Raw genomic sequence first — 26,658 nt, 5'->3', positions numbered from 1 at the left:
AAGAAAAAAGGTTTTTCTTTAAGCCCCTGTCCCCCCAGCCATCTCTTAAAGGGGTGGGCAGTACTGGGTTTTCGTTTGAGCTTTCTTAGAGGTCAGTTGAATATTAAGACATTTTTTCAGATTGAGTGTTAATTTCTATGGGAAGTCAAATATCATAATGGAATGTTGATGTTTTAATTTCACAGTGGGTCTGCCAGTCACACAGGTTCATCTCCTTTCTGCCTTTTATCCATTTCTATCTGCTCGGTCAGATTCTTTGGGATGATAATGTGGCTTGGCAGGTATTCAGTTAGTGAATCACTTTCTCACTTACCCTAGCTGTGTAGCAGACAGGTGACGCCCAGTACTTGTGCAAAGACTGTCATCTCATGCGTGTCAACCTTGTCTGTCCTAAAAATTCTTCTCAGAGTAGTCATGTGGAATATCTGAGTGCAGCATGTCTGTGGCAAAAAGAACTTAGTGTGATATTTAGGAGAACTGTCTTTTTGGTGGGTATTGATTAGTCATTTTTATTATTTGCTTGTACCTAAAAGAAACAATCTTTGAGTTGGGTTACATTTGTAAAAGGTAATTGTGTTGGCATACAGTAGAGCTTGACGGTTTGTTCTGGAAGGAAAAGATAAAGAAAGTTCTGGTGTGCTGTGCTTCAGTGTAGAGTGCCCCACGTCCAGTCTGTAAGGCCCCTCAAGGGGTGCCAGGTCCTGAGCAGAGAGCGAAGCGCTGCAGGGAAGAAGCAGGAAGCTGTGCTGGGAAGAGACGTAAAGCCTTTGCTAATAAGATCAGTTATGCAGACAGCTTTTTCAGCATGTTTACTTTTAAAAATATAACTCCCCTTTCCATATGAATAATGACTAAGGCTATAAGAAACCATTATATGGTAGAGAACAGTAACAATTAAAATGATGTCTGATGTGGAGCGCGTGAGCGAGTGTGTGGTCGGGGGACTCCAAGTGCGATTTTGCTCTCCTCCCATTAGATGACTATGGTTTGCTCAAAGGAAAGTCTCTTACTTTGATCTGCCCTTGTTTAGGCTGAAAGCGAAGAAACTAAGGAGCGCCTGTTTGAATCAATGCTCAGCGAGTGTCGGGACGCCATCCAGGTGGTTCGGGAGGAGCTCAAGCCAGATCAGGTAGGACCCTCAGCCGAGGCCTGGCCCTTGCTCTGGGCGGAAGTCCAGGTCAGCTTGTGTCCCCTTCTCAGGTGGACCCCAGTGCTCTGAATGCACTGCTCTCTTGGCCACTGTTTCGTTTTTGTTTTTTTGAGGTGAGGTCGTCAGGGAGCAAACAAGGGCCTCTGGGCTCCATCACACTGAGAAATTAATTTCTCCCTCCCCTGTTCCTCCTAATGGTTTCCTGTATGGCCTGTGAAGCCTGTGGCCTCAAATTCTGTCTCCAGGTGGACTTGTCTAGTGCCTCCTTTTTCTGAAAACACTATCCCTGTGATTCATTCAGGCAGCTAGGCTGAAAACCTCACATCTATTTGTCTCTTTTGTCCCTGTCACCGAGCCCACTTTCTTCTCCCTTTGCGGGGCCTCTTGCCTATTGTTGATTCGCCTGTTTCTATTAGCCTTTTCTCTTGTGCCTAGGCAACCGCAAAGGTCTCCTAATTGCTTCTTCTGGCTTGGTCTCAGTTCCCTTCTCCAGGCCTTTCTTTCGCGAAGTACAAATGGAATCTTTCTAAATCTAGTTTCCCTGTCTAATTTTAAAAAGCCCAGGATTTCCTCTAGGGAGTGAGCAATGGCCTCCAAACTTTTATGCTGATAAACCCCATAGGCAGCATTGAGCCTGCACCACTGATGCATTTATTTATGAATTATATACCTTATTATTTGACTAATTTGTCATATATAAACTGCATTAAAATAAGGGCTTTTTTGAATGAGATAAATAGAAATAGAAATTCTAATTTTCTTTTCATACCCAGACTCCCTGGGTTTTATGTGCCCTACTTAGAGACCACTGGCCTCTCAGTTCAGACTTGAGCTGGTGTACAAGCCTTCCCTAGTCTGTTCCCAGCCTTGTACTTCACTGCATCCTTCTGAGTCCTCTGCCTCAAGCTGTTCCACTTACTGGCATCTCAGTAACGCCTTTCCCACCCCATGTGTTACACTGTTCTCATTCCCCTCCCTCCTCACACTTGGGTAGTCTTTCCTGCCTCTCTTCACCTGTCCAAACCCCATCTGTTTTCAAGGTCCAGCTCATAGCTTACCATTTCTGAAAAGCATATGCCTGCACCATCCTAGCCCACAGAGATCTCTGCAGTTTCGAAATATCTGACACTTGCAGCTATAAGTTTTGATAGTTAATTATTACCTCTTCAGAAAAACTTATTTTTATTGTGGTAAAAAACGTTAAACATAAAACCTTAACCATTTTTAAGTGTACGGTTCAGTGGTAATTAAATACATTCATAATGTACAACCATCACCACCAGTCCATCTCCAGAACTCTCTGCATTTTGTAAAACTGAAACGCTGAACCCATTAACTTCGTTAACAATAACTTCGTTGCCTAGCAACTATTTTTTTTCAGCATCTGCCACAAAGCCTTGAGTATAAACTTTGTTTTGAATCACTGCTTTCTCTAAGGAGTCGCCTGCTTCCTTGCCCCGTTAGGCTGCCTTTATGTATTGTGCTTCCCTTCATCGACTTAACAGAGGTGCCTACAGAGTCCCAGCCCCTGTCACTGTCATTCACCTTGAATGCATAGCAGTTGGGAGACACCTCATAGAATGTAAGGAATGTGATGCGGCAAAGGCGCATTCATTTCCTGTTGCTGCAATCGTATTACCACAAACTTAATGGTTTAAGATGATACAAATGTATTATCTTATGCTTCTAGAGGTCAGAAATCTAGTGGGTTCACAGGGCTGTGTTCCTTTAGAAACGCTAGGGGAATCCTTTTCCAGTATTCCCAAGAATGCATCTCCTGGCTTCTAGCGGCTCCCTGTAGTCCTTGGCGGGTGGCTCTCCGTTTGTGCTTCAAAGCGATCAGCTCCTCTCCCCTCTGCTTCCATTCCTTCATCTTCTCCATCTCTCACCCATCTGCCTCCCTCTTCTCAGGACCCTGGGATTACATTGGGCCCACCCAGATAATTCAGAGATCCTTAACTTAATCACATCTGTAGAGTCTCTTTTACCATATATGGTAACATCTTCACAGATTGCATGGAGGCTAGCATATAGACATCTCTGGGGTACATTATTCAGCCAGCCACAAAAGGCACACTCTGACAGCACAAGGGGTGGAACTGGGATCTGTGACACAGACCTTCACACAGAGCCGTGGACTGTGGAATGTCTGAATTTAATGCTTTGGGGTTAGGCACTGGGAGGAGTGGACAGGAAGTCTCATCTGGCCGTTACTCTCAGTTCTCTTATTTGAGGTCGGTTTTTAGATGCCAGTGGCATCTTGAGTGCCACTGTCGTTCTAGATTATGTCAAGTAGTAGATCTTTGATATTTGAGGACTCCTGTCTTAACTAGAGTCTGTGTCTATGTTCAGGGCACTTTGGAGACCCCACCATTCCATGAGGTGGTCAGAGCGACGGAGAGCATCAGTTGCTTTACTTTTTACCTTTTTCACTTTCTGCAGAAACAGAGAGATTATATCCTTGAAGGAGAGCCGGGGAAGGTGTCTAATCTTCAATACTTGCATAGGTAAGGGTTATTTTAATTTTTTTACTTTTTAATATTGTTAAAATATAATTTGAACAAAAGAGTATATGTAATATTTATGTATATTTACATTTATAATTTCTTTTCTTTGTTTTTTTTTGAGACAGGATCTAGCTCTGTCGCTCAGGCTGGAGTGCAGTGATGTGATCTCAGCTCACTGCAGCCTCAATGGCCTGGGCTCAATCAATCCTCTCACCTCAGCCTCCCACTGAGTAGCTGGGACTACAGGCATGCACCACTACACCCGGCTAATTTTTGTATTTGTTTTGTAGAGATGGGATTTTGCCACGTTACCCTGGCTGGTCTCAAACTCCTGGACTCAAGCAATCTACCCATCTCAGCCTCCCACAGTGCTGGGATTCCAGGCATGAACCACTGCACCTGGCTTACATTTATAATTTCTTAATGCATAAAAATGCTAATGCATGTATGTCCATTTTATCAAATGAGTATATATGCTACATTTACATTTTATTTTAATATGCCTAATTTAAGATTTTTACATAGCTTAACTAGAACACACCCAGGCATGATGGCTCACGCCTGTAATCCCAATACTTTGGGAGGCTGAGGCAAATGGATTGCTTGAGCCCAAGAGTTTGAATTAGCTGGGTGTGATGGTGCACACCTGTGGTCTCAGATACTCCAGAGGCTCAGGTGGGAGGATCCCCTGAGTCCAGGGAGGTCAAGGCTGCGGTCAGCCATGATCATGGTCATGTCACTGCATTCCAGCCTGAGACAGCCCTAACTCAAATTCTCAAAACAACAAAAACGAGAACACAACCAGTGTTTGAAGCTCCCTGCGGCCCTTGCCTCATTTCCTTCCACTCCTAGAGCTAACTGCTCTCCTTCCCAGTGCCAAACTCTGAAAGTTGGTCTCTGTGTTTTGAATGTGTTTAAAGTCCATTTCACATGAATTTCAACTCGAGTTTAACTCCATCTATAGTTTGTTTTTGTGTAAGGTAAGGATCTGCTTCACTTTCTTCCATAAAGATAGTAGGTTGTTCTGGTATGATTTATTGATGACTTCATCCTCTCCCCGCTGATCTGCAGCACCAGCCCTGCCAGACATGTGTCCCATTTTCTCCATGTGTGCTCTTTCTCTGGACTCTTCTGCTCCATTGATTTATTTGTCTGTACTTATACCAGCACAGTGCGTTATAACTTTGTGCCAATCTCAACATCTGATAGAGCAAGTTCTCCTCGCCAGGTTTGTCCTCGGGGGGTATCTTGACTATTCTTGTTCCTTTCCTCTTTCATCATATACATTTTAAAGTCACCTCATCCCAGCACTTTAGGTAGCCAAGGCAGGTGGATTACTTGAATTCAGGCATTCAAGACCAGCCTAGGTGAAACCCCATCTTTGCAAAAAAAAATTTTTTTTTTTTTTTGGACTGAGTCTCGCTCTATTGCCCAGGCTGGAGTACAGTGGCGCAATCTCGGCTCACTGCAACTTCCGCCTCCCAGGTTCAAGCAATTCTTGTGTCTCAGCCTCCCTAGTAGCTGGGATTACAGGCACCCATCAGCACGCCCAGCTAATTTTTTTTGTATTTTTAGTAAAGATGGGGTTTCACCATGTTGGCCAGGTTGGTCTTGAACTCCTGACCTCAAGTGATACGCCCGCCTCAGCCTCCCAAAGTGCTGGGATTACAGGTGTGAGCCACCGTGCCCAGCCAAAAAAAAATTTTTATTAGCCAGGCATGGTGGTGCATGCCTGTAAGTCCCAGCTACTTGGGAGGCTGAGGTGGGAGAATTGCTTGAGCCCACAAGGTCTAGGCTGCAGTGAGCCATGAACATGCTACTCCACTCCAGCCTGAACAACAGAGACCCTGTCTCAGAAATGAATAAATAAAGTAAAATCACCTTGTCAAGTTTCTTTTTTTTTTTTTTGAAATGGAGTCTCGCTCTGTAGCCCACTCTGGAATGCAGGGCGTGATCTCAGCTCACTGCAACCTCAGCCTCCCAGGTCCCGGTTCAAGCAATTCTCCTGCCTCAGCCTCCCAAGTAGCTGGGATTACAGGCACACGCCACTATGCTCAGCTAATTTTTTTTGCATTTTTAGTAGAGATGGGGTTTCACCACGTTGGCCAGGCTGGTCTTGAACTCCTGAGCGTGTGATCCGCCTGCCTCGGCCTCCCAGAGCGCTGGGATTACAGGCGTGAGCCACCGCACCCAGCAAGTTTCATTTTTTAAACAGATGATTCATTTTGTTCTACAGAAGAGAGGAAGAGCGACTTTTTTCGGAATGTACAGGGAGAAGATTGTTAGTTGGGAAAACTCCACCTCCCATCTGATTCTCTTTTCCATCTGACCTTGAAATTTTGATTTCTTAGTCACTTAGTAATTTATATGGTGAGCCTGACAATATCCTTAGCCATTCCCCTGCCCCTCTCCATATTCGTATAAAAGCAAAACCACCAAAACTCCCTTCTTTACCCTTAAACTTGACCTTAGGAGTTTTATTTTATGTGAATGTCAAATTCACACAAAATGTCCTGCCAGAGGACTCAGCAAGAATGGCCCTTAGATGTTGTCTGTTTCAACAACCCGATGAGAAAGGTGAGGTTCCAGGAGGTTAAGTGATATGTTTGTAGTTAACTGCCACAAAGAATCAGGAGTTAATCTAACTTCCTAACCTTTGAAAAGACCCTTTGAAACATTCAACAAGGCTTAGGAAACTTTTGAAGCCCCCTTGCCCGTGGATTCATTTTCCCACCTTAAGATATAGCCGGTATCACACCATGGATTTCAGTTAGGTCAGAGGCCAGCTTTGCGGTAAACTGATGAATCAGGAATCAGGCTGCGTTTTTTTTTTTGAGACAGGATCTTGCTCTGTGTCCCAGGCTGGAGTGCAGTGGTGCAGTCATAGCTCACTGCAGCCTCAACCTTCTGGGCTCAAGCAGTCCGCCCACCTTAGCCTCCCAAGTAGCTGGAACTTCGTGTGCCACCATGCCCAACTAACTTTTTGTATTTTTTGTGGAGACAGATTTTCAGCATGTTCAGGCTGGCCTTGAACTCCTGGACTCAAGCAATCCGCCTGCCTTGGCCTCCCAAAGTGTTGGGATAACAGGCGTGAGCCCCAGGCCCGGCCCAGCTTTTGTATTTCAATAAAACTTGGGAAAGCTCTATCTAAATTCCCATATCATTTTGTGTATAATATTTCTTTGTTTTGAGTCTGGTTTCTGCAAAGCTTTTTAGGAAAATCCATCTCATGAACTTCTGTTTCTCAGAAGCATCCACTTTTAATTCGTTTAACACATTTCTATGGGATTTACCTCAGTATCTCTAAATAACTTGCAGATTTGGGATTTTATCATTTTGTACCTTTCCACTGTTAACCCTGTCTCACTCTTCCACTCTGCTTCTTCCTGCCTTGACCTTCTTGACTCCCACCTAACCTCATTGCTGACACCATCTAAGAGCTCCTTTGTGTTCGCTGAATGTTTTGTTTTGTTTTTGTTTTTTGAGACAGTTTCACTCTTGTCACCCAGGCTGGAGTGCAATGGCGTTGGCTCACTATAGCCTCCGCCTCCTGGGTTCAAGCAATTCTCCTGTCTCAGCCTCCTGAGTAGCTGGGATTACAGGCGTGCACCACCACGCCTGGCTAATTTTTGTATTTTTAGTAGAGACAGGGTTTCACCATGATGGCTAGGCTGGTCTTGAACTCCTGACCTCAGGTGATCCGCCCACCTCAGCCTCCCAAAGTGATGGGATTACAGGTGTGAGCCACCGCGCCTGGCTTTTTTTTTTTTTTTTTTTTTTTTTTTTGAGACTGAGTCTCGCTCTGTTGCCCAGGCTGGAATGCAGTGGCATGATTTTGGCTCACTGCGACCTCTGCCTCCCAGATTCAAGCCATTTTCTCCTGAATCAGCCTCCCTAGTAGCTGGGATTAGAGGCGCATGCCACCATGCCTGGCTAATTTTTGTATTTTTTTGTAGAGATGGGGTTTTGCCATGTTGGCCAGGCTGGCCTTGACCTGACCTCAAGTGATCCACCCCGCCCCCAGCCTCCCAAAGTGCTGGGATTATAGACATGAGCTGCTGTGCCCAACTGAATGTTATTTTTAAAGACACAATGTCTCATTCTAATTTCACAACTGCACAGCCTTCCCTTATCTTTCTGGGGTTATTAATAACCAGTTTTTGAAGTTCTTTTCCCTGCGAAGTGTGGTTTCTCCTGGTTGCTTATTTTTCCCTCTTGGTTCTGGCCTGTTCCTTCTTGGTAGAGGCTTTCCTTAATTAAATGTCTAGCCATCCTTGGTCATCCACTCCTGTTGAAGGGTGTGGCTTATCAGATGCAAGCTCTGCATACATGCATGAGGCTCATCTTGGTGTCTGGCTCTGCCCTTCCCCCAAGGACTCCAACTCCAGAATCTTGAAGGGTTTCTGTTGCGCTGTTCAGATCTCTGGGATATACCAGGCTGCTGTTGTTCTGGAAGCCAAGTAGAGAAGAGACCAGTGGATCAGTGCTCAGAACTTGACAGTCCCTGGATCTTATGCTCATTTTGGAGCCCCTGACCTCAGCTGTGCTGGTGTCCTCTGCCCACAGCATCTTTTGTATCCTCTCTAAGCTATGGCCTCCGGTCTTCTGCCGGAGTAGGATGGGGCTCTAGAGACAGAAGGGCTGCTTAAACAGAGTTTAAACAATTAACATGTTTTTAGCCCCAAATATTAAAAGGACTTGCCAGGTGGTACAGTTAAAATAGTCTCTGCAGTTTATGCACATGGTTAGTATGCATAACCACCCCAAGCAACTGTACCTTGGTGTTTTCTGAGCAGAGAAGGCCCTCAGATGAGGAGGAACAGCTGCAGTGGGAGGACACTGTCCTTGTAGTGTGAGCTAGTCAGGGAACTAGTCCTTGCTCCAGAAACTGGCTTGCTATCCATGGCCTATCTCTTTTTTCTTTTATTTGAGGCAAGGTCTCACTCTGTCACCCAGGCTGGAGTGCAGTGGCGCAATCTTGGCTCACTGCAACCTTTGCCTCCCAGGCTCAGGTGATCCTCCCAGCTCAGCCTCCTGAGTAGCTGGGACCAGAGGCGTGAGCGACCATGCCTGGCCTATTTATTTATTTATTTAGAGACGGAGTCTCACTCTGTCGCCTAGGCTGGAGTGCAGTGGTGCAATCTTGGCTCACTGCAAGCTCCGCCTCCCGGGTTCACACCATTCTTCTACCTCAGCCTCCCAAGTAGCTGGGACTACAGGCGCCCACCACCACGCCCAGCTAATTTTTTGTATTTTTAATAGAGACGGGGTTTCACTGTGTTGGCCAGGATGGTCTCAATCTCCTGACCTCGTGATCCGCCCGCCTCGGCCTCCCACAGTGCTGGGATTACTGGCGTGAGCCACCGTCCCTGGCCCCCCGTTTTTTTTTGTTTGTTTGTTTTTGTTTTTCAATTTTGAGAGTCCAGGTTTTGCTCTGTTACTGAGGCTGGAGTGCAGTGGTGTGATCGTAGCTCACTGCTGCCGTTGAGTACCCAGGCTCAGGTGATCTCCTGCCTCATGAGTTGCTGGGATCCCACTCTCTGTTTTTTGTTTTTTGTTTTTTTCTCCACTGTGTGGTTCTTGAAAAAGGATGCAGAAGGTATAAATCAAGCTAAAAATCAAATTTTATGATAAGATCTCATACGGGTCCCTTGCAAACTTGCCACTGGATAGTAGCCAAATGGAGGGTCCCTTGAAACCCAAGCCAAATGGCCCTGCTGTGGCCACGCCTCCACCCGCCCCCCACTTCCTCTGGGTCAGCCCCAACTCGTAGTCCAGTCCTCCCAGTTCCTCCGCTTCTCTGAGTATAACTTGAGCTGACTTGTGGTGCATTCCAGCTACCTGACTTACATCAAGCTGTCAACGGCAATCAAGCGTAATGAGAACATGGCCAAAGGTCTGCAGAGGGCTTTGCTGCAGCAGCAGCCAGAGGATGACAGCAAGCGCTCACCCCGGCCCCAGGACCTGATCCGACTCTATGACATCATCTTACAGGTGACCCTTGAGGACCGGGAAGGCAAGGGCCTGTCGTTTTCCTTTGCCTGTGTCGGACACAAAATGACTTAACTTCGCATCATGGAAGGGCTGTGACAAGCAGGACCTATTAGTAGCTGGGAAAAGACAAAGATCTTACACCAGTTCCGCAGTCTGTGAGCCCCTACCTCTCAGACATGCTGATCTGTAGAGAGTAGTGACCCCAGATCATCACTGAGCACTTTACGAGTGTAAGACACTCCCAGGTGCCATAGAGCATCTGAGACCTGAGTCCATGCCATCTCGGCCCCCAGGGAGTTTGTTAGTCAGTAGGACTGTGAGACACACACAGTCAAGGTATCTGAGTAGATGCTAAGCAAAAGCTCAGAGCTGGAACAGATCCCTTCCGGCTAAGATGGGCAAAGAAGTCTCTGAAGGTGGGTGAGCTGAGTTGAGTTGTAAAGGGCAAATATGTTTCCAAGATCAGAAGAGAATGGAGGTGACACCAGGTGTGGCTGCTGCCAGGTCACTTCACAGGCTTTTCCCCATTGTATTGACCTCGGGCTTTTTTTTTCCTCACCCTTGTCCGTTCTTACAAGGTCTTCTGTCAAACATTCAACCTAAGATCTACTCTTCATGAATTTTCTTGTTGCATCTGTTGTACAGAATCTGGTGGAATTGCTCCAGCTTCCTGGTTTAGAGGAAGACAAAGCCTTCCAGAAAGAGATAGGCCTCAAGACTCTGGTGTTCAAAGCTTACAGGTAATGTCCCACGGGATGGGCAGAGTTTTCCTCTGCCTCCCAGGTTCTATAAGCATTGGGAGCATGACCCAGCCCACAGTAGAAGGGATCGTTGGCCTTGAGTATATGATTACCTTGCCTGTGATCAGAGGAAGGTCAGCCCAGCATGTTCAAGGAGACTTTCTAAAGGCTGTGGTCAGTAGTGGCCAGTGATGATGTCTGGCCTTTGGCCAGGTCGGAGGAGTGGAGCACACACGTTAAACTTGGCTTCCTCGCTGGGCGCGGTGGCTCACGCTTGTAATCCCAGAACTTTGGGAGGCAGAGGCAGGTGGATCACCTGAGGTCGGGAGTTCGAGACCAGCCTGACCAACATGGAGAAACTCCGTCTCTATTAAAAATACACAATTAGCCAGGCATGGTGGTGCATGCCTGTAAACCCAGCTAGTCAGGAGGCTGAGGCAGGAGAATAGCTTGAACCCGGGAGGCAGAGGTTGCAGTGAGCCAAGATCGCACCATTGCACTCCAGCCTGGGAGACAAGTGAAACTCCATCTCAAAAAAAAAAAAAAAAACTTGTCTTCCTCTACTTTCCTCCTCCCTCCCAGGGGAAAAGGGGCACGCCTTGAAAGGGTGTTAATTAGCAGAACCAGTGTGGCCAGTTCAAGGAACTTGAACTTACTCGGAATAAAGCTAAACTCAGTTTCTTAAATGACTTGTGTCATTTGTAACTTGGAAGTGGGCTGAGGAGCACGACGGGGCCCAGCCGGGATGGAAGGCAGAGCCCCATGCATTCTCGCCCTCCCTCTCTGGCCCTCACACGCCAGTGTGCTCTGGCGCTCCAGCGTGCCCCGTCTTCACTCCGTGGCCCCTTCTGTCCTGTCAGGGACCCGCAGCTCAGGCTCTGCTGAGCCCAGGAGAGGAATTGGACTCAGGAAGAACCTTCTGTGAGTTTTGTTGTTGGAAAGCGATGAGCAGAGATGAATGATTGCGACTTGGGTGTGTGGGTGGGGGTGGGATTTCTGTTTGAGCCGGGCAGCGTTCTTCCTTCCTTCCTGTGTCTGGCCTCACCATGCTCCTTCTGGGCACTGTTCCTCCTCTGCAGAGTCAGTCAGTAAAAAACCGTGGCTCAGTGTTGGGCCTACCTGGGCATCTCTGATTGCTGGGAAGCATCTCTGCAGGGTAGCCTACAAATCTGAACACTTCCCATGAAGGGGGCTCCCATGTGGTGATCCCACGTTAAGAAACCTGTTTCTAAATGTGAAATTTCACCTAAACTGCAAGGAAAGCCTTGGTCTTGGCTAATTGCTGCTTTAGAATATTGTGGCTCTTTTCCCTCCCCATCAGGTGTTTTTTCATTGCTCAGTCCTATGTGCTGGTGAAGAAGTGGAGCGAAGCCCTTGTCCTGTATGATAGAGTCCTGAAATATGCAAATGAAGTAAATTCTGATGCTGGCGCCTTCAAGAACAGCCTAAAGGTGAGAGGTTGGCCTCTCCTTGTTTGCAAGCCCTGGCAGGTTATGGAGTTGGCTGTGGAGGAGCTGTGAGGGTACAACAGCTGGGCTCCACCTCGGGCTGGTCCTCCCTGGCTGCCCATGGGACCTGGTGTGGCCCTGACTGCCCAGGAGCTTCAGGCTGTGTCACTCATGGCTGTGCTCCAGCCCTGAGGAGGATTTAGATATGAAGAAGGGAAGGCGTTTTTCTGATTTCAAAGAAACAAAAACCTCCACAGGAAAACCTGAAGTACTGCTCTCAGACTTGCCTACACGTTGAAATCTCTTAGGAAGATTTTTTTCAAGGTAGATGTCTGGGTCGTACCCCCAGAGATTGTGGTTCTAATCAGTGTGAGGGATCTGAAGTGGACGTTGGGACTTTGAAAGGCCCCTTAGTGATTCTGACATGCAACAAAGTGAGAAGCACTGGTGAAGCTGTCCTGCAGGGCATGTGCAAGACCAGCAGCAGCGGTGAGGGCCTGGCTAGGAATGCAGCCTCTCAGCTCCCACCCAGAACCTTCTGCTTGTTTTTTTTCTTTCTTTCTTTCCTGAGACAGGGTCTCGCTCTGTCACCCAGGCTGGAAAGCAAGTGGCAGCATCATAGCTCACTGCATCCTTGAACTCCTGGGCTCAAGTGACCCTCCCACCTCAGCCTCCTGAGTAGCTGGGACTACAGGCATGAGCCACCATGCCAGGCCAATTTTTATTTTTTTGTAGAGATGGGGGTCTCACTATGTTGCCCAGGCTGGTCTTGAACTCCTGGCCTCAAGCAGTCCTCCTGCCTCTGCCTCCCAAAACCTTGAGATTGGAGGCACGAGCCACCATGCTGGCCAGTATCTGCATTTTAACAAGATCCCCAGGCTGTTTGGGGGTCCGTGAAAGCTAAGGAAATGCTTGATCTAAAGTACAGCCACAGGGCTGGATGCAGTGGCTCATGCCTGTAATCCCAGCAGTTTGGGAAGCTGAGGTGGGCAGATCACTTGAAGTAAGGAGTTTGAGACCAGCCTGGGCAACATGGCGAAACCCTGTCTCTACAAAAATAAAAAAAATTAGCCAGGTGTGGTGGTGTACACCTGTAATCCCAGCTACTTGAGAAGCTGAGGCAGGAGAATCACTTGAACCTGGGAGGCGGAGGTTGCAGTGAGCCAGGATCAAGCTACTGCACTCTAGCCTGAGTGACAGAGCAAGACTCCATCTCAAAATAAATAAATAAAGTGCAGCCATGGAAGGCTTGCTTTGCTTTACTTTTTTTTTTTTTTTCCTAAGATGGAGTCTCTGTCTCCCAGGCTAGAGTGCAGTGGCACAATCTCGGCTCACTGCAACCCCTGCCTCCCAGGTTCAAGCGATTCTCCTGTCTCAGCCTCCCCAGTAGCTGGGACTACAGGCATGTGCCACCAAGCCCGGCTAATTTTTGTATTTTTGGTAGAGACAGGGTTTCACCATGTTGGCCAGGCTGGTCTTGAACTCCTGACTTCAAATGATCAAGCCTCTTGATCCACTGACCTCAGCCTCCCAAAGTGCTAGGATTACAGGCGTGAGCCACCACGCCCGGCGCTTTACTGATTATTGAACGATAACTAGCTTCTTAAGCTTGTGGCCTGCTGTGATGATATAGAACTTGTTGCAACATCAGCTGGTCTAAGGAATCCATGTATATTTGACAAGTAGAGACCATTTAGAAAAGCAAGCGGGGCCGGGCGCCGTGGCTCACACCTGTAATCCTAGCACTGTGGGAGGCCGAGGCGGGCAGATCACGAGGTCAGGAGATCGAGACCATCCTGGCTAACATGGTGAAACCCCATCTCTACTAAAAATACAAAAAATTAGCCGGGCATGGTGGCAGGCGCCTGTGGTCCCAGCCACTCGGGAGGCTGAGGCAGGAGAATGGCGTGAACCTGGGAGGCACAGCTTGCAGTGAGCCAAGATCGCGCCACTGCACTCCAGCCTGGGCAGCGACAGAGCGAGACTCCGTCTCAAAAACAAACAAACAAACAAAAAAAAAACAAAAGCAAGCGAAGGTTCCTGTTGTTGATGGAGTCATGCCAGCGTAGGAGCTGCTGGATCCCGTGCAAGCTCAGAGGGGTAGAGAAGAAGCTCTCTGCCTTCAGAGAGCTTGTAGTTTTGTTGTAGCCACAGAGTGGCATGCAGGAGCCCACCTATGGATACAGAAGAAGTAAAAGAGACCCCAAGCAAAGGCCGAGCTAGGAAAGAGCAGAGGGATGTGGGCAGGTGGGGGTGATGGGCATGGCAGCGTCACCACCGTGGAATATCATCTTGGGATGCGGAGCAAACCAGTGTGGACCTGATTTCATGTGCTGAATTGTTTTGTGGGGGAAGTGTCAGAGAATGGAGGCATGAAGGATTCTGTGGCATCCAGACCTTCTCGGGTCATTCTCAATATGCCAAGCAAGAGACCAAGGCCAGGAAAATTCATCACCCTCGTTGAAGCAGTGGGATGTAATGACTAAGGGCTTATGCCCTTGAGCCAGATGGCCCAGCCCTTTACCCCAGCCCGCTGCCACTTGGGAGCATGGCTGGCACGTTGCTTAACCTCTCCATGCTTCCATTTCCCCATCTGTAAAACGGGAGTGCAAACTGCCTCAGGATTAGTGAGAAGGTTAAGCTAGTGATTCTGTAACCTGCTTACAACAATGCCTGGCACACTGTTTAGTGTATGATAAATTTATTAATATTAACATCATCTTTATTTCCAGGCATTATTACTTAAGCCGTGGCATAGCTTTTCCCATTTGAAACAGGCTAGTGTTTTGTTTTGTTTTGTTCTAATAGGGAGAACTGTTTAGAAAGTCTAAAGTCCTGTGAAAATACCAGTGGGGTCGCTTAACTCAGGTTAGCTTGGTGTGCTTCTCTGACCTGGCCCTGGCTCAGGAGTACATGTTTTCTGAATCTTACAGGACCTGCCTGACGTGCAAGAACTCATCACTCAAGTGCGGTCGGAGAAGTGCTCCCTGCAGGCTGCAGCCATCCTTGGTGAGCCCCCTGCCTGGCCTTTGTATCCCAAGACTTCCCTTCCTGCCACTCCCCTTCTCTGTCACACCCCACACTACTGTTTTAAGGTTGAAAGGGTTGTCTTGGTTCATCTGTAAGATGTTCCTGGCCTTTACTTGTGCCAGCTGGGCATCAGATCGTGTAGGAGCATTTCGAGATGCACTGTTACACTGGCCCTTCTCTCTGTTACTGTCCTCATGCAACTGTACTGGCTTCACTGGGCCGACGGCGTTGGATGTGGGATTGATCTGTTTATCTCCACCACTTCTCAGCAGGAGACAGGACTGGCTTCCCCACACGCTGGCTCCTTTTGCTTTTGGGATGTAGGGGCCACCTGTGTGATAGGCCTCATTTGTGACTAGTGTGCTATTATAAATCCTTGTTCTTACTGAATCTCTGTGAAACTTTCAGATGCAAACGACGCTCATCAAACAGAGACCTCCTCCTCCCAAGTCAAGGACAATAAGGTAAGTCTGGGCCATGGTTTTTGAGGAACACCAAGCAGGATTAGCAACAAACTAGGAATGCATGCTCATTATAGAGCAGTGGACCCTAAATTTCTGAGGAAACCCCCACCTCCCTCCCTTCTCTTACCCAACCTCAAAGCTTCTTGCATAAAGCTTCCTAGATGTCAGATCATCCCTGGGAAGAGGGTTGAGGAACCTGTTGCTGTGCAGAGTAGCACCCGTGGGTAAGAGCTCTAACTCGTAACATGGCCAACAGACCTGGACCCCAGTCCTAGCCTGCCACTCTCTTAGCCTCTCTGGGTTTCAGTGACTTTGACTACAAGGCAGGGATGTGGTAGCTCCTCCTGGTAGGAGGCTGTCGGGATTGAGTGAGATGGCCCCTGTAAAGCTCTGAACCAGGCAGTCGGCACTCAGGAATGTTCACCAAGGGTGTTCTGTGACCGATGCATACGTCTCTTTGATTTGACTTCCAGCCTCTGGTTGAACGGTTTGAGACATTCTGCCTGGACCCTTCCCTTGTCACCAAGCAAGCCAACCTCGTGCACTTCCCACCAGGCTTCCGGCCCGTCCCCTGCAAGCCTTTGTTCTTCGACCTGGCCCTCAACCACGTGGCTTTCCCACCCCTTGAGGACAAGTTGGAACAGAAGACCAAGAGTGGCCTCACTGGATACATCAAGGGCATCTTTGGATTCAGGAGCTAACCAGGCTCTTCCTCGGGGGCGGGGGAGATTCTGACTCTTAATCTGTATTGTGAGAAAATCCCAGCAAGTTCCATGATATTAAATCCAGGTCTGCATTGGCCCGGGGCAAGAGTTTAACATCTTCGGCCCTGCATTCCTACAGCTTGTGTCTGTACACATTCTTAAGCAGTGTGTTAGGAGAGCACCCTGTTGTCTTCTGGTAAATGTGTGCGGGGTCATCCTGTCTCCTGTACCTCCTGGGAGAGGGGCCACTGCTGTCTGGTGCCCTGTGAGCTGTGATTGATTGCCTTTGGTCAGTAATACGTTCAGGAGTCCACACCAGGCACAGATGGGGCCTTGAAACGCTTTGTCATGCTTCTTCAGTACCATGGATTTGAAATGAACTCATCCTTGCTGTGAGCATCCAGGATCCCTTGAGAAGTTTATCTATGACTATGAAACTGGCGATTTCACCCCAGAATTACGGTCAGCCTTATTCCCCTTCACCTCCCAGTGAACGCTAAGAAGTTTCAGACAAGCAGAGAGCTCTATTTTTAGAAGAAATATGTTACACTCAGAAATGATGAAACCAAATCTTATATTAAAAGGCAAAGATGATGGAGACTGTGCCCATTTCTTATGTGCCCTCCCTCATGCCCAGTCCCCGTTCTCTCCTCGGGAGCCTGGTTGTGTGAAGCCGGTGAGGTCAAGTGTCACCTGACTTACTGGCAACTAGGTGAGGCTGATGCCAGATAACACGTTAGAGGCACTATTTTTCAGGACTTCCCAATGTGTAATTTTTAGATGCCATTACATTTTAATCCCTTCGTTCCCCCCCGTTTTTTCTTAGTCATCCCTTTTCACTTCTATTATAACATCAATAATAGAAGTCACAAAAATAATGTAAGAAAGCAAGGAATAAAAGTGCTTTAAACATGTACCTGACACGATTCCCTTTGGAAATCAAAACTCACTTGTCACATAGGAAAGAAAATTCGCCACGAGAAATGTTGGCTTAGATGTTTTCTATTTTTGAGCAAACCCGGTGGCTTGAAGAAAAGGCTGACTGGTTAAAAATCCAAGAGCATTGTTTGAGGATGGCATTGTAACCCCCCGAGGGTTCTTGCCCGCTGCCCAGATGGAGCTGATTCATGGAAACAGGAATTGCAATAGAGAGTTTAATTCACACACAGCCAGCTAAACAGGAGACTGGAGTTTATTACTCACACTGGTCTCCCTGAAAATTCAGAGACTGGGAATTTTAAGGATAATTTGGGGGGTAGGGGGTCAGGAAGTGGGGAGTGCTCATTGGTCAGGTTGGAGATGAAGTCATAGGGAGTTGGAGATGAAGTCATAGGAGGTTGGAGATGAAGTCATAGGGAGTTGGAGATGAAGTCATAGGAGGTTGGAGATGAAGTCATAGGGAGTTGGAGATGAAGTCATAGGGAGTTGGAGATGAAGTCATAGGGAGTTGGAGATGAAGTCATAGGAGGTTGGAGATGAAGTCATAGGGGGTTGGAGGTGAAGTCAGGAGGTTGGAGATGAAGTCGGGGGTTGGAGATGAAGTCATAGGGAGTTGGAGATGAAGTCATAGAAGGTTGGAGATGAAGTCATAGGGAGTTGGAGATGAAGTCATAGGGAGTTGGAGATGAAGTCATAGGGAGTTGGAGATGAAGTCATAGGGAGTTGGAGATGAAGTCATAGGGAGTTGGAGATGAAGTCATAGGGAGTTGGAGATGAAGTCATAGGAGGTTGGAGATGAAGTCATAGGGAGTTGGAGATGAAGTCATAGGAGGTTGGAGATGAAGTCATAGGGAGTTGGAGATGAAGTCATAGGAGGTTGGAGATGAAGTCATAGGAGGTTGGAGATGAAGTCATAGGGAGTTGGAGATGAAGTCATAGGAGGTTGGAGATGAAGTCATAGGGAGTTGGAGATGAAGTCATAGGGAGGTTGGAGATGAAGTCAGGGAGGTTGGAGATGAAGTCAGGGAGTTGGAGATGAAGTCATAGGGAATTGAAGCTGGCCTCTTGTGCTGAGTCGGTTTCCTGGGTGGGGGCCACAAGACCAGATGAGCCAGTTTGGATGGATGGTGCCAGCTGATCCATAAAGTGCAGGGTCTGAGAAATATCTCGAGCACCATTCTTAGGTTTTACAACAGCAATGTCATCCCTAGGAGCAACTGGGAAGGCTCAGAATCTTGGGCCTCTGGCTGCATGACTCCTAAAGCATAATTTCAATTCTTGTGGCTAATTTGTTAGTCCTACAAAGGCAGTCTGGTCCCCAGGCAAGAAGGGGGTTTGTTTCTGGAAAGTGCTGTTACCATCTTTGTTTCAAAGTTAAACAGTTAAACTGTAAGCTTCTCCCAAAGTTAGTTCGGCTTATTCCCAGGCATGAACAAGGACAGCTTGGAGGTTAGAAGCAAGATGGAGTGGGTTAGGCTAGACCTTTTTCACTCTAATAATCTCACCGTTAGAATTTTTGTAAAGGTGGTTTTAGAATGCCACTGTGGGCTTGGCTGTGCCTTTTGTTTTCCCAGTAAGTTGCAGGGAGGGAAAGCTAAGAGCTAGAAAGGATGGTGAGACACAAATCAGACTTCTCGTTAGAATTGTGTGGTGGCTTAGAACCTTGAGATGCTCGCAGAGAGGCCCTGATCCCCTGGGGTTTGTTTTGGGTTGGAGAGCCTCAGGAAGCTGGGGTTTTTTTTAATTGAAAGTTTCATCATCTATGCCATATAAATTTAGGACTATCCTCACCCCTCCTTCTGAAAATATAGCACAGATAGGCTGGACATAGTGGCTCACGCCTGTAATCCCAGCACTTTGGGAGGCCGAGGCAGGCAGATCACTTGAGGCCAGAAGTTCGAGATCAGCCTGGGCAACATGGCAAGACCTTGTCTCTACCAAAAAAACTTTTTTAAAAGAAAAATATGTATAGCACAGATGACTGGTCTCAGGTTGAGGTCCTGGGTTTTGATCAGGTCAGTGTCCCTGCGGGCTGAGGAACCACGATTTGGGGGTTAGGGGGTCTTCATCCATGTCCTCATCCTCCTCCCAGGGCCATGGGCCAAGATTCTGCACCTCCCTTGTCTCATCTCTGTGCTGACAGCTGCGCTGTCCTCCAGCTCCAAGAACCCAATTCCAGGCCCTGCTATGCAGCAGTCTCAGGCCTGCCTCAGGCCGTTGCCTGCAGCATCGTGAGGGGGACAGGCATGGGGAACCGCTCATCCTCCTGGAAGATGTCCCTTTGTCCTGCCCACAGCCCTCCCAGCCCCTCTAGAGTGCTGGCCTCAGTGGGGACCCAGGACCTATAAACTAGAGATGGAAGCGAATCCCAACTGCACCTTTTCCTTCTCAGGTTGCCTAATGCTTTGTCTCGCAGCCACACTACAAATTCCATTCCTCCCGGTGCTCCTGCCAGGCGCTCTGAGCAGCATTGGCTGTTAACGGCCAGTGATGCTGTTTAGTATTAAAAGCAGGTGTTTACATAAGAAGACAGATCTGGCAGGGCCAAGGTCTCCGGCAAGCTTGCACATCCCTTCACGTGGGATTCCTGGACATTAAGCAGGCTGTGTCGTGGGGGACAGAGCGCCAGATGCAGGACCCCCTCCTGTCCTCAGGCCCTGGGAAGCGGCTCTGCCTCTGATGGGAGCAGGTTTCAAGTCAGGCCCTCACTGCCCCTGGGCCCTGCAGGCTGTTCATTGGGGGTTTTCACAGAAAGACACTTCGGAGGCCACACAGTCCTGCCTTCCCACGGAGCAGGACATGCAGATGAGGCCCCGGGGGCCGCGAATGGGTCTGTTCCAAGTGGGTGTTCCCGTGTTGTGCTGGCTCCGGTCCCTCTTCCAGGATGGACTCTGGTGCTGTCAGCAAGCTCTGACCCTGGAGGAGGCTTCTATCTCCAACATCAAGAGAGGACCAAGAGAGCTCCATTCAGTCCCCTTATACTTTATTTATTTATTTATTTAGAGACAGAGTCTCACTCTGTCACCCAGGCTGGTGTGCAGTGGCACGATCTCAGCTCACTGTAGCCTCTGCCTCCCAGGTTCAAGCGATTCTCCTGCCTCAATCTCCCAAGTAGCTGGGACTACAAGTGTGTGCCATCATGCCCAGCTAATATTTGTATTTTTAGTAGAGGCAGAGTTTCACCGTGTTGGGTAGGCTGGTCTCGAACTCCTGGCCTCAAGTGATCCATCTGCCTCGACCTCCCAAAGTGCTGGGATTACAGGCGTGAGTCACCACGCCTGGCCCAGTCTCATACTTTTAAAGCCTGCCCTAGGTCTGTTGTGGCTGTGATCATGGTTTCTGTCCTTTTTTTTTTTTTTTTTTTTGAGACGGAGTCTTGCTCTGTCGCCTAGGCTGGAGTGCAGTGGTGTAATCTCAGCTCACTCCACCTCCCAGGTTCAAGCAATTCTCCTGCCTCAGCCTCCCGAGTAGCTGGGATTACAGGTGGCCGCCACCACGCCCAGCTAATATTTGTATTTTTAGTAGAGATGGGGGTTTCACCATTTTGGCCAGGTTGGTCTCAAATTCCTGACCTCATGATCTACCTACCTCGGCCTCCCAAAATGCTGGGATTACAGGCATGAACCACCGCACCTGGCCTTTTTTTTTTTTTTTGAGATGGAGTCTGACACTGTCGCCCAGGCTGGAGTGCAGTGGCGTGATCTCGACTGACTGCAACCTCCCCCTCCCATTCAAGCGATTCTCCTGCCTCAGCCTTCCGAGTAGCTGGGATTACAGGCATGCACCACCATGCCTAGCTAATTTTTTGTATTTTTAGTAGAGATGGGGTTTTACTATGTTGGCCAGGTTGGTCTCAAATGCCTGACCTCGTGATCCACCCACCTCAGCCTCCCAAAGTGCTGGGATTACAGGCGTGAGCCACCACGCCCAGCCTATGTGATCATGGTTTCTATTCTCTGTTCCAGGGTCAGGAGCGCAAGGTGGCTGAGGATGGCACTGGCCTTCACTGCTGGGTCTCCTGGCCTGTTCCTCTCTTCCCGAATGTTGTTTGGATTTTTTCTCCTCTCTGGTTTTACATTAAATCAGTGAGAACTCTTGGATTCCCTCTTTGAAATGAAACGGTGCCGGGCTTGGTTCCGACCCCTTCCCCTGGTGGCAACCTGAGCCTGTCACCACGACCACAAGGTGACAGCCTGTGATGACAGGGCACCCTCAACCCACAGCGGCTCTGGGCCAGAGCCGGGACTTTCCTCCCAAAAGCCGAGGCAGAGGCTTCACCCGCTCTAGGAAAGGAAGGCCGACACCAGGGGCTTTGAGGGTGGGACTGTGCTCTGTTCACTGTCATCGCTGTGGCAGTGCTAATTTTTCACATACGAGGTGTCGTTAGTCACACACAAAAAAGCTAACCGATCACAGAATTCTAAACAGCACAATTCTGTCTGCAGCCTTGAAAAGCCTGGGACATTTAGAGGTCTAGGAAAATATCCAAAGATAGCAAAAATATGCATTGGTTCTAATTTTTTGTTTGAAGACACTTGTTGCTACAGAGGAGATGGAAAGCAGATTTAGTTGTAAAATTTATCGATGTTCCAAAGCAAAGAGAATAAATTGGAAATCGCCTGCATCCTGACAACACCAACTGGAAGAATCCAACCTGTTATTCTGTTAGATGTTAGAGACACTTGGGAGCAGGACCTGGGAGGGGCCATGGCTGGGGGCACCACCCAGGGCCAGCTGGGGTGGCAGGCTGTGCGGGTTGCACACACTAGATAGGCCCTGGCCTCTGGGTCCACCCTCTGCTCTGAGCACCATCTGGCAGAGTGAGGGGCTCTACAAGCATCCACTAGAGGTATTATTATTATTATTCCGAGATGAGGTTTCACTCTTGTTGCCCACACTGGAGTGCAATGGCGCGATCTCAACTTACTGCAACCTCTGCCTCCCGGGTTCAAGTGATTCTCCTGCCTCAGCCTCCTGAGTAGCTGGGATTACAGGCATGTACCACCATGCCCGGCTAATTTTTGTATTTTTAGTAAAGACGAGGTTTCACCATGTTGGATAGGCTGGTCTCGAACTCCTGACCTTAGGTGATCTGCAGCCTCGGCCCCCCAAAGTGCTTCCCCAGGGATCTTCTGACCTAGCAATCCAGCTATGATGGGCAGGTACCTGGGCGAGTGAAAGCTGAGTAACGTCAGCTGCGGCTCATCTGTGGAATGGAGACAGGTGCGGCTGTGCAAAGGCCTCGCCAGGCAGTGCCTCCCATGCTGCCTAAGAAGAGGTATGAGGCAGAGAGAGCAGGTGCCCAGGGTCCTCCGAGCTCCTGGATCCCTGCCCCACACTTACTAGTCCATTGCCTCTGAGCACGCTCCAGCTCCTGTACAACAGGGGCGGCTGCGTCTCAAAGTTGCTGGGAGGAGACAGTGAGGAGGTTCCCCCAAAATGTTCTGAGCCCAGACCCCAAGACAGTGTGGGCTGCTGTACCCTGAGTCGATGGGCACACATAGCTGAGAGAGCCTTCCACTCAGCCAGCCTGCATCCTTGTCTTGCCCTTCCTAGGAAGTCCTCCTAAGTCTATGCAATGCCATTCAGACAATAGTTTGGGTCTGACGAGCTGCTGTCTGTGCTGGGCGGTTTAACCTCCCCTTTCCAGCTTCCTGATAATAGAGACAAATCAGGCAGCTATGAGAACTGCTTGTTCCTTCGTTTTCGTGTTTGTCTGTTTTATAAACCTTTTTCTCCCTCTGACCAGTGAACAGTGCCAGATGACACCAGACCCCTGCTGCTGTGGTGCAGCCGGTGGGACATTTTCTCAAGCGGCAACACGGGTCATTATCTTGGCATGGACAGTTAGCTGGCTGCCTTCGTCACATCTGCACTTCTCCAAAATAGGGCTGCAGGTCCCCAGACCTAGCTAGTAAGGACAGCTATTATCTTAAAGGTGGCAGAGAAGCCCAGAGCCCTTGAGCCTACCAGTTCCTGAGTAAGACTGGCTGGGCTGCAGACTTCTGGAATGCAGGGATGGCTCGTGCACCAGGTGGCTGCAGGGGCTGGGGAGTGGGCTGCACCAGCACCAGTCCTACAGCTGAACTGGGGCTGGTGCTGTGGGTCTGCTTTCTCCCAAGGAAAGGGGATGGTTCAGAGGGAGGGACAGATACCCTAAGGCAGCCTTGGTTTTGAGGATTCCAGGGGCTCCCTCTATGTTCTCTTTCTTGCCATTTAGTATGCGGAATCCTGCCTGCTCTCTTAACACACACAAGATTTGGTTGTTTTCTGTTTTTTGGAGTTTTGGTAGTTGCTTCCTCTAAACCTTCCCCATAAAAGTCCCAAAAGGAATTACTAGCACCTGTTCCTCCCCACTCTTGTCTGGTTAGGCAAGCTGTGCCACCTTTTGCTTCTCTCTAGGCTGACCTTGGCATTTCAGTTCTTTTTATCGGACTTGCTAGGCAGACTCACAGCCAAAAGAGCCTCCTCCCGGTGGCCCTGCAGATTCCTGGGCCACAGCCTCTACCCCACAACCCTATACCTGCAGACAATGGAAGGAGGCTGGTCCCTTGAACCCCCAGTCCGCCAGACTGTGCTCCTCTAGGCCCAGCTGGAGGAGGGTGCCTCTGCTTTGCTCAGCGGGCCAAGGGAGTGAAGGGAAGAGGTCAGAAGAGGTCACTACTCAACTTCAGTCCAAGGGTCTGGCAGCGGAGCTTTTGTACAAACAGGGCAATTTCCTGAGACGGCAAAGCCTCGCCTCATCAGGAACACATGCGCGCCTGGTAGCTTACGGCTCCCGGGGCAAAGGAGGCAATTACCACCATCTGCCTCAGCAGAGAGAAGAATGCCTCCCCACAGGAGCCCCAGAGCTGGAGGAGAGAGTGGGCACCAGAGGGCTTAACTGCTGGCACACTTGCCAAGTGGCCACCCTGTGGCCGGGCTGCACATGTGCCCAGCTGTGTCTGGCAGTCTTGGAGCCGAGAGTCTCGCTGTTTTTGGTCTGATGAAGCCTCTTGCTCAGGTCCCAGGCCAGGTGAGCTGCCAGCTACCCACATCAGCGTGGAGCTCCGGGCGCCAGGAGTGAGTAAGCTGCCGCACAGTCATGGCTGGCAGAGGGTTGAGCAGCCCCAGGGATCGTTTCATCTCTAACCTCTCAATCCACCAAGGAGCAAGCCAGGGCCAGGCGAGGGGAAGGACTCACCAGGCCCTTCAAAGTGGGGAGATGCTATCTTTGTATGCATGCCTTTAAAAAAATTTTTTTTTGGTTTTTTATTTTTCGAGCCGGAGTCTTGCTCTGTCATCCAGGCTTGAGTGCAGTTATGCAATCTTGGTTCACTGCAACTTCCACCTCCCGGGTTCAAGCAATTCTCCTGCCTCAGCCTCCTGAGTAGCTGGGATTACAGGTGCGCGCCACCAAGCCCAGCTAATTTTTGTATTCTTAGTAGAGACGAGGTTTCACCATGTTGGTCAGGCTGGTCTCGAGCTCTTGACCTCGTGATCCACTCACCTTGGCCTCCCAAAGGGATTATAAGCATGAGCCACCGTGCCCGGCCAAAACACATTTTTTTTTTTTTTTGGAGATGGAGTCTCACTTCTGTCATCCAGGCTGGAGTGCAGTGACTCAATCTCGGCTCACTACAACCTCCCTCCACCTCCTGGTTTCAAGCGGTCCTCCTGCCTCAGCCTCCCGAGTAGCTGGGACTACAGGCACCCACCACAACGCCTGGCTAATTTTTTTGTTTTTGTAGTTTCAGTAGAGACGGGATTTTGGTGTTTTTTTTGTTTGTTTTTTTGTTTTGTTTTTTTTTGAGACGAAGTCTCACTCTGTCACCCACGTCACCCAGGCTGGAGTGTAGTGGCACAGTTTCAACTCACTGCAACCTCCACCTACTGGGTTCAAGCGATTCTAATGCCTCAGCCTCCCAGGTAGCTGGGATTACAGGCACCCACCACAATGCCTGGCTAATTTTTGTATTTTTAGTAGAAATGGGGTTTCACCATGTTGACCAGGCTGGTCTTGAACTCCTGACTTCAAGTGATCCGCCCTCCTCGGCCTCCCAAAGTGCTGGGATTACAAGCATGAGCTACTGCCCTGCCAAAAAAGTATATATATGTATATTTTTTATTTTTTTTGAGATGGAGTTTCGCTCTTGTTGCCCAGGCTGGAGTGCAATGGTGCGATCTCGGCTCACCACAACCTCCACCTCCTGGTTCAAGCGATTCTCCTGCCTCAGCCTCACAAGTAGCTGGGATTACAAGCATGTGCCACCACGCCCATGCCTGTTTTTGTTATTTTGTATTTTTAGTAGAGACGGGGTTTCTCCATGTTGGTCAGGCTGGTCTCAAACTCCTGACCTCAGGTGATCTGCCCGACTTAGCCTCCCAAAGTGCTGGGATTACAGGCATGAGCCACCCCACCTCGCCAAAAAAAATTTTTTTAACTGCAAGCAAAGAGACATGGCAGAAGCCAGGGCTTAGGAGGGTTGAAGGTCGGGGCATCCTATCTAACTTCCAGGCCAGAGCTGTCTGAAGGAATCCTGATAAGCCCCAAATGCAAGCCTCATTTGTCACTTTAAATTTATCAGTAGCCACATTTTAAAGAGTAAAAAGCAACAGGTCAAAATTTAAAATATGCCTGTAACCCCGGATCATGAGGTCAGGAGTTCGAGACCAGCCTGACCAACATGGTGAAACCTCGTCTCTACTAAAAATACAAAAATTAGCCGGGCGTGGTGGCGCATGCCTGTAGTCCCAGCTACTCAGGAGGCTGAGGTAGGAGAATCGCTTGAACCAGGGAGGTGGAGGTTGCAGTAGGCCGAGATTGTGCCATTGCACTCCAGCCTGGGTGACAGAGCAAGACTCTGTCCCAAAAAGAGAAAAAAAAACTAAAAATACATTTCATTTAATTCAACATATCCAAAATATTTCAATATGTAATCAATAGAAAAATTAATGAGATGCTTTACATTCTTTTTTTTTTTTTTTTTTTTTTTTTTTGAGATCAAGTTTCACTCTGTCTCCTAGGCTGGAGTGCAGTGACACAATCTCGGCTCACTGCAACCTCTGCCTCCAAGATTCAAGTGATTTTTCTGCCTCAGCCTCCCGAGTAGCTGGGACTACAGGCACGCGCCACTACGCCCAGCTAATTTTTGTATTTTTAGGAGAGATGAGATTTCACCATGTTGGTCAGGCTGGTCTTGAACTCCTGACCTCGTGATCCGCCCACCTTGGCCTCCCAAAGTGCTGGGATTACGGGCATAAGCCACCGCAGCTGGCCGTTTTACATTCTTTTTCCATAGTACGTCTTTGAAATCTGGTGTGAATTTTGCACATATAACACATCTCGCTTCAGTCCGGGCACCTTCAAATGCACTACAGCCACACACAACAGGGCTTGTGGTTGCAGAAACGGACGCTGAGGGTCTTGATCCAGGCAGTCAGCCCCATTTTGACCTTTTAGATAAACGGCTCCTTTCTCTCCAAAGGGTGAGGCCAGAGGTGAAGCACAAAGACAGCCATGCCCCGCTCTGTGTCCCTGTCCTTTCTCCTGTTTTCTTCTGGGGCCAGGGTTGCTGCCATCGGACAGGTTGCTGCCATCCCACGTGAGAGACCGCCTCAGGGCTCGGGGTGTTCCTGCCTGCAGCCTGGCAGCCCTTATCAGAGGAGCCGGGCCTGATTTGATCCGGCATGAGAAGATCAC

At 48.9% G+C, this 26,658-nt stretch overlaps 1 protein-coding gene across 1 annotated transcript in view; it reads left to right on the top strand.

Annotated features, from left to right (window-relative positions):
- Positions 1-16,635, top strand: part of SRP68 (signal recognition particle 68) — a 38,087-nt gene extending 21,452 nt beyond the window's left edge. The window contains exons 9-16 of the mRNA XM_054537372.2: positions 1,031-1,129; positions 3,593-3,657; positions 9,495-9,651; positions 10,297-10,391; positions 11,713-11,842; positions 14,773-14,848; positions 15,278-15,333; positions 15,807-16,635. Of these exons, the coding sequence (XP_054393347.2) occupies positions 1,031-1,129; positions 3,593-3,657; positions 9,495-9,651; positions 10,297-10,391; positions 11,713-11,842; positions 14,773-14,848; positions 15,278-15,333; positions 15,807-16,034 (906 nt within the window). The 3' untranslated portion in view covers positions 16,035-16,635. The remainder of the gene's footprint in view (positions 1-1,030; positions 1,130-3,592; positions 3,658-9,494; positions 9,652-10,296; positions 10,392-11,712; positions 11,843-14,772; positions 14,849-15,277; positions 15,334-15,806) is intronic.
- The last annotated feature ends 10,023 nt before the right edge of the window (positions 16,636-26,658 follow it).

Source organism: Pongo abelii, chromosome 19 (assembly GCF_028885655.2).
Source record: "Pongo abelii isolate AG06213 chromosome 19, NHGRI_mPonAbe1-v2.0_pri, whole genome shotgun sequence".
Classification (NCBI taxonomy): domain Eukaryota; kingdom Metazoa; phylum Chordata; class Mammalia; order Primates; family Hominidae; genus Pongo; species Pongo abelii.
Note: the sequence above shows the minus strand (reverse complement) of the source record. Positions and strands in the feature narration are given on the sequence as shown.